The following is a 7732-nucleotide window of genomic DNA, read 5'->3' as shown; positions in this document are numbered from 1 at the left end:
CAAGGTGGGGCACCATTACTGAGGGAGGCTATGAGGTGCTCACAAAAAGGGACCTATCATGACTGCCCTCAGAAAGACCTAACAATCAGCCGAAAGAGTCAAATGTAGATCTTTGCACTCAACCAATCAACAGGAGCTCCTGACCCCTGTGCTTAAACTAGGGAAAAGCTGGAAGAAGCTGCTGAAGAGGGCGACCCTGTAAGAGGACAAGTGGTCTCAATTAATTTGGATCCCCTGAGATCTCTCAGACAGTAGATCACCACCAGGCATCAAACACCAGCTAATTTGAGGCCACCAACACATATACAGCAGAAGACTCTTGGGTCTGGGTTCAGTCAGAGAAGATGTATCTATCCCTCAAGAGACTGGAGGCCCTAGGGAGTTTAGAGGTCTGTCGGGGTGGCCTAGGTGGGACATCTTAGTTGATACTGTGGGGAGGCAATATGTGATATGAAACAGTAGGAGGGTGGACCGGGAGGGGAATATAATCTAGAGTGTAAACATTAAAAAATAAAAAAAAATAGAAATATTTGAACATAAGAATTCTTACTTCCACTCTGTTTTAGAGGTTTGTGTGCAATATGTTCATCCCTGTTTATCAGAGTGTGTCTCATACAGTGTAATTCTTTTTTTGAGGTAGGAGATATGTTAACCATTCAAGATATCATTTTATGTCCTTTATTATTGTTCCACACAATTAAAAAACACTAGTCATTATATTTTGCATAGTTTATTTTTTAATAAATTCATTTTTTGTTATCACATCTAAAATTCTTAGAAATATATTTCATTAAAAAGGCTAATTACATACAATATTGAGATAACCAAGAATGTTGGCCAAATGTATTTACTCTCTGCTATAGGATAAATATATCTTGCATAAGAGGAACATTGTTCTACATAATAAAACAGAATCACTCATATGAAGTCTTTGAGGGTTCTACAAACTGACTAGTGTGATCCATGCCATGATAAGCAGATAGGTTCTCTGAATTCCAGATTGATGTTGTTCTTCATATGTTCCATTGGCTAAAACTGTATCTGCCCTCGGACACTTGACAAATAAACATTGATAGTTGTAATCTCATATAATATGGTAGCTATACTTAGCCATCTGAACTGTTTGCTAGGCCTCTAAACTAGAATTTGTGTAAAGAAAAATCATTTGTGTTCACAAGAAAAACTTTCTTTTAAGGAACTTATTTAGAGCAACTTTGACGTCCTTATTTCTCAGGCTGTAGATCAAGGGGTTCAGCATGGGCACCACAATGGTATAAAATACAGAGGACAATTTCCCTTGGTCCATGGAGCTGACTGATGATGGCTGCAGGTACATAAATGCAAGGGAACTAAAGAAGATAGCAACAGCTGATATGTGTGAGCTGCAGGTGCTGAAAGCTTTGGACCTGCCTTCAGTGGATTTAATCCGGAGGATGCTGGCAATGATGAAGATGTAAGAGCTTAGGATCGTCAGAGTTGGAATAAAGATATTAAATATACTGAGGCTTAAAGCTACTACTTCATTAGTAAAAGTGGCAGAACAAGAGAGTTGCAGGAGTGGGGAAAGATCACAGAAGTAATGATTTATTACATTGTCCTTACAGAAATGCACTCCTAGCATGCAGACTGTGTGAGCTGTGGCACCAATCAAAGCCATACAGTATACTCCAAATATCATCCAGGAACAGACTTGATAGGACATCACAACATTGTAAAGCAAGGGGTTACAGATGGCAACATAGCGGTCATACGCCATTACAGCTAGCATGTGACACTCTGCAATAGCAAAAGTGGCAAAAAAGAAGAACTGGGTCATGCATTCAGGGTAGGAGATGATGTTCTGCATAACCAAAAAGTTTCCCAGCATTTTGGGAGTAATGACAGTGGACTGGCACAGGTCAACAAAGGACAGACTACAGAGGAAATAATACATGGGTGTGTGTAGTTGAGAACTAAACAGTATCAGGATGATCATGCCCAGATTCCCCACAACTGTGACCACATAGATTCCTAGGAATAGAAGGAAGAGGGGAAGCTGCAGCTCTGGTTTGTCTGTTAACCCAGCGAGGATGAACTCAGTTACTCCGGAAAGATTTCCTTGTAACATTCTTCAGGCAATTCTATGTAAAAAGAGTAGGGAAATAATGAGATTGGTATCTATTATCTTACCCATACTGAAGTATTAAACATAATTCTGTAGGCTTAGATTTTTCTAAACTCACTTTATTTAGGGTTCTTGAACACTTCAACCTCCCTTCTACCTTACCTACGAGAGATAGTGGAGAAAGAATGCTACTATGTTTTTCTGTTTCTGTATCTATTCCAAAATAGTTCTTTGTTGTGATTCTACTGTTCATTGTAAGCATATCTGCAGTTCAGTCAAATAGCAAATATCAGCCACAAATTAGTAGCAGGGTTTGATTCAGTAGAAACTTTAAGTCTCTGCTAAGTCTACATGTGTCAGTAGTATGAACTAGCCAGAATCAACCACAATACCCCCTAAAAAATTCATTGGCTTGTTTCTCTCTTCAAAGTGAAGACCATCGAAGACCAGTGAAGCTTTGCACAGCTAGGGCAGACCAGCAAGTGTTTGATGGCCTGTAAAGACCAGCCCAGCATTGGATGGCGTAGCAATGCAAAAGCAAACTTTCACTGTCTGTGGTGTTCTATTTACATTCTTTTTTAAACAACTCACACACTTTCATGTGTCTGTTTTCAGCAAAACAATACATGCCTTCTCACAAGTCAACTTCCAGGAAAATATCACATGACAAATGAGTTGCTAAAGGAACCAGAAATTTTTACTTCAGAACTCAAACTTGTATTTTGCTAGGCATCTTCAATTTTAACTATCTAAGACATTAGACTGGTCAACACATGGCACTTATAATTAAGATAAAATAGTCTGTCCCTGAATAGAATTTTTTTTCTATGAAAATGTTGATATTCAGTCTGCTAAGGATTCTTCATGACTTGTCATTCCCTCAGTCATGCTATCACCACCACCACCAACAACAACAAAAAAACCCCCAAACCAAAACAACAACAAAAAACAAAACCAAAAATAATTTTTCTATGTTACAGTAAGAACAGCATCCACACAAAGAAAAAAGACCACCACACACATATGCAACCTTTGTGATACTTAATTGGTCATAACTTAAAGCCTTTCTGCATAGAGTAATGAACAGTACAAGCTGTCCCCCATTAACATTATAAATTAGGGCAATTAAGTGAGAACATGAAATCAAAAGCCATGGTATGACATGAGATGTCAGGAAATATCCATCTATAAAAAAGTCACAAATGTAAATCATTAAAGTAAAGTATTTCATAACAATTCAGTGTAGGAAGAATGTTTTTTCCAACAAATGGGCAATGAGATGAAGTTACAGGTTAATATTTGATTTCCAACTTTTCATAGTGTGAAAAAGTTAATGAAAATAGATACTATCCCTAAATATAAAAATAATCCGATCATTTAAAAATTTACCTCTTCATTGGAGGTAGATAAATCACCATTAAATACCTGAAAATATGTGTTCCACTATTAGTCACTAGGGAAATTTAAATAAAAATCATGGTGCAACAAAATTTTACATTGATTGAAAAGGTTATGGTAAAATGGTAACTGCTAACAAGGATTCACGGAACTTACAATCCCATATTACTGGTGAGGTTTTAGAATAGTATAGAATTTTCAGAAAACATTTGGAGAACACTTCAAAATATAAAACGTACTGTTATTGCAGTTCTAAGGAATTTCAGTACTTGAAGCACATCTACAAGAATAGAAAACACACTGGCACAAAATGTCATACAAAAGTCGCTGAAGTATAACTGGTTACAACATGCACTGATGGATGTAAGGGACTTACTGTTCATACGTGTTTTTTTTAACTCTGAAGCTGGTTATCTCCTATCCAGAAAAAGCATTCCCATTCTGGATCAATTCTGTACTTTTCTAGAAAAGCTTAAGAATATTTAGAGATTGGTATTGTTAATGTCAAACTCAGAAGTGGTAGTACTAATTTCAATGAAACGTGTTTCATTTATTTTAGCAAATCTCCTAGTTTTGTCTCTATTCATGGTAAGGACAGCTGCTTAAAGACGAGTTGAATAAGGAAAACAACAATAGACATGTTAACGTGGACAGAGGAAGGCCCATGAGGCTTCAACTCTACACAAAGAACCATGACAGGCAACTGAGAAGTGCTAAAAATGGGAGAAATAGTTTTCCTCAGGGAAAAACACATCATTTGGTATAGTGATATAATTATATTGCAAAAGGAGATAATTATAAATTGTATAATAAAAATCATATAATCATTATAATAAAATTATAGTTATTAAAATATAAATATAAACTTATTGTAGTATTTATACATAAAAGAAATAAAAAGATAACGAGCTTCATGTTCATATAGTTATTCTGTGTCTCCTGAATTTCATGTGTTAGAAATTTTTTTCCCAGAATAGATCATACCCAACACCAGATGATCTGCCCTGAAACAGACACATAGAAGTAACATTATACAGTCTGGTCAGGTTGTGTTTAGGAATATAAATTTATATAGATGTACATAATGTAGCAATACATGAAAGAAGGATCCATGAATTTGAGATAGAACAAGGAGATGTGCATTGGAGAACTTTGGAGAAGGAAGAGAAGGAGAAAATAATATAATTGGAATATGATGTCAGAAAATAAAAGAAGTAAGAGACAAGATAATGAATGTCCAGGTTTATTCAGTTGCTGTTCATCTCAGAGAGTTCACATGTTAGAAGTTTATTCATCAATGAAAACTTGTTGAGATGTGGGAATCTTAAAGGACGATAGTTAGTAGGTTCACTGATTACTATAGCCATTTAAGTGAGTTCACTGTGAGATCTAGTTCGCTTTTCTGTTGTGTTAAAATACTGATAGATACAGCTTTGAGAAGAAAGGATCTATTTTAGCTTATGTTGTTTTAGGTCATAGTGCCCCATTGAGGGAAGTTCCTCCTGCAACTGAAGGAGGAACTGAGGCAGAAACTGTGGAAGACTGCTGTTTATTGATTTGTGTACTGATAAATGTTAAACTAGCTTTCTCACTACCCAGGGATGGTGGGCTGGGCCTTCACATATTTATTATCAGGCAAACAATCTCTCATAGACCTTGCCACAGGTCAACTTTTCCAAGGCCAATTTTTCAACTCAATTGAGTTTTCTTCTTCCCTGGTGACTCTTGATAGTGTCAGATTGATAATAAAAATTAACTATACCCTCTTCCCTATGTAAATGGAACACTCAAATACCTCACTGTTAAACCATAGTATTCTTGAATAAATATTTCCTGATATTTTTAAGGGTCATAAAATATATATTACATATATACATACCATATATTATACAATTATGCAAATTATGAAATTTTCAAAAAATGATTATAAATAATTCCCTGATTATAGTTACTCAAGCAATATTGTTTGGATGTGAATGTGGGTTGATGAAAATTTAATAACAAGAAGCATATGCAATAGACATAAAGCATAGAGATATGCATTATAGAACATTCCTGCTCACTAAGCTATAATCTAGAAGGAGAGAGGAAAGTAATCTACAAGATGCATATTATGGCTGAGCAGGTCTCCAGGAGCACAGCTGTTATGGTGTTTAGCCTAGAATTGGCTTTCAAGAGAAATGTGAGTGTGGAAGGATAAAAAGAAATAAGCTATGTTTGCACAATTGTAGTAATTTTGGATTGTAAAACACTAAAACATACTAAAATTTTTAAATTGTTTTTTAAAAGGAATAATGAAAACATAAGGAAATAGAAACCTCACATGTTGTACTACAATTTTATTTTATAAATATTATAGTTTATTACATGGTTTATACACTGAAGTTATTTGTAAAAGTTGTATAGGTTTTGAGAATAACTTACAACTATTATTTATATGACTTATAATAAAAGTTGCTTTATATTATCAGTTGCTTTTTAAATATGCCTTTTTAGTGGAAAGAAGTATAACACTGAAATATATTCTGTAATAACAAAATTCTATCCAAGCATGAAAAATTCCTGGAAGAAATTTCGTCCTCAAATATGAACTATCAGTAGAAAATTTCTATGATATTTGAAAAGTAGAGTTCATGAAAGTCATCTGACAAATGAAAGTTAGGCCCTCACCTTTCCTCTATGTGGAGACTTCCATCCCGGTTACGTGAGTTCTAGAGCAATTCCTCCCTAAGGGAAGTGTTTTCATATTGCTGGTGCAAGGAACTCAAAATATAATCTTCTGGTTTATTTTGGTTTGTGGGATGAGAACAGAAATCTGAGTATTTTATATTCCTAATATAAATTAAATGTCATGATTCCTCCCAAATCTTCCAGAGGGACTTATTAAAATGAAAATACTTTCACAGAGACTTTTGAATTGTAAGAGACACCCCAAAATGTACAGAAGGAAACACCCTGAGGATTTTCTTCTACTGGGGATGACATGCTCAGAGGAAACACCAATTAAGGTCTCTTGTTGTCATCAGTTGTTTTATATTTCATTTTGCATCCCTTGAGTATAATTTTTTGAGACTGGAAATAGTTTCAATTGTTGAATATGGGGCAGGAATGCGAAGTCTGATGGCGAAGTCTGATGGCGAAGTCTGATGGTGAAGTCTGATGGTGAAGTCTGATGGTGAAGGACGACTGCATGACAACGTCCCCTCTGAAAATAATCTCTGAAATATATGAGACCATTTATCATTGCTTGTTTTTTTTAATTAATGTTTGGGAAAATAATGTTTCATAAACATTATCAAAGTTGTTTCTTATATGTTACTTTATTATTTCAAGAGTAATACAAGTTTCATGAAGGGGAATGGAGATGATCATGTTGATGTTAGTTAATTTAGCAATAAGCAGAGATTGAAGAAATATAGACAAAATAAATATTGCAATTGATTTATTTTATTGGTTAATTTATTTATTTACCTATCAAATGTTATCCCCCTTCCCACCTAAACCCCCTATCACCAGCTTCTATGAGGGTGCCACCCTCCAATGCACCCCATCCCACTTCACTACCTCCCCTAGTTTTCCTACACTGGTTCATGGAGCCTCCACAGGATCAAAAGGTTTGGGTTGGTTTCTACAGATGGGATGGATCCCTAGGTAGGGCAGTCTCTGAGTGGCCTTTCCTTCAGACTTTGCTTCACTCGTTGTCCCTGAGTTTCCTTTTGACAGGAACAATTACAGATTAATATTTTTGAGATGGGTAGGTAACCCCATCCCTCAACCAGGGGCTGTGCCTATCCACTGGACATGGTTACTATAGGTTCTCTCTCCCCTTTGTTGTGTATTTTGGCTAATGTCATCCTTGTTGGGTTCTGGGAACCTCTTGAGTCCCTGGCATCTGTGTCTTTCTAGTGTCTACTGCCAGTTCCCTACTCCCCACTGTTACACACCTCCTTTCAATTTTCTGACCCTCTGAACTTCTCTCAGTCTCCTCCCACACCTGATCCAACAGGTGACTAATATTAATTGTTTTTAATGATCTCAATACATTAAGCAGAGAGTATGTAAATAACAGAATTATAAAATGGGTTACAGAGCTCAAAGGAGAATTCTCAACAGAGGAAGCATTTGAAGAAATGTTCAATGTTCTTAACCATCAGGGAAATGTAAATCAAAATGACTCTGGGATTCCATCCTACAACCATCAGAATGGACAAGACTAAAAAGTCAAGTGAT

General features: G+C 35.8%; 1 protein-coding gene across 2 annotated transcripts; it reads right to left on the bottom strand.

The window, feature by feature from the left end:
• Window positions 1-1171: 1171 nt before the first annotated feature.
• Or8g37b (olfactory receptor family 8 subfamily G member 37B) lies at window positions 1172-6248 on the bottom strand. 2 transcript variants are annotated; one of them, XM_087560891.1, is made up of 2 exons: window positions 6207-6248; window positions 1172-2074 (listed from the first exon to the last, which is right to left on the bottom strand). In XM_087560891.1, exons 1-2 carry the CDS (start codon window positions 6246-6248, stop codon window positions 1172-1174), a joined length of 945 nt encoding a protein of 314 aa, XP_087417017.1.
• Window positions 6249-7732: the final 1484 nt, after the last annotated feature.

This window comes from Rattus norvegicus, chromosome 8, assembly GCF_021556685.1.
Source record: "Rattus norvegicus strain SHRSP/BbbUtx chromosome 8, alternate assembly SHRSP_T2T, whole genome shotgun sequence".
Classification (NCBI taxonomy): Eukaryota; Metazoa; Chordata; class Mammalia; order Rodentia; family Muridae; genus Rattus; species Rattus norvegicus.
The sequence above is the reverse complement of the archived record's forward strand: the minus strand, read 5'-3'. Positions and strand labels throughout refer to the sequence as shown.

Bases quoted from the DNA above. Each gene is read 5' to 3' on its own strand.
- Or8g37b (XM_087560891.1), bottom strand. From the start codon at position 6,248: ATGAAAACACTTCCCTTAGGGAGGAATTGCTCTAGAACTCAC. The intron at 2,075-6,206 runs GTAACCGGGATG...GGAGTAACTGAG, and splicing joins GGAATTGCTCTAGAACTCAC to TTCATCCTCGCTGGGTTAAC.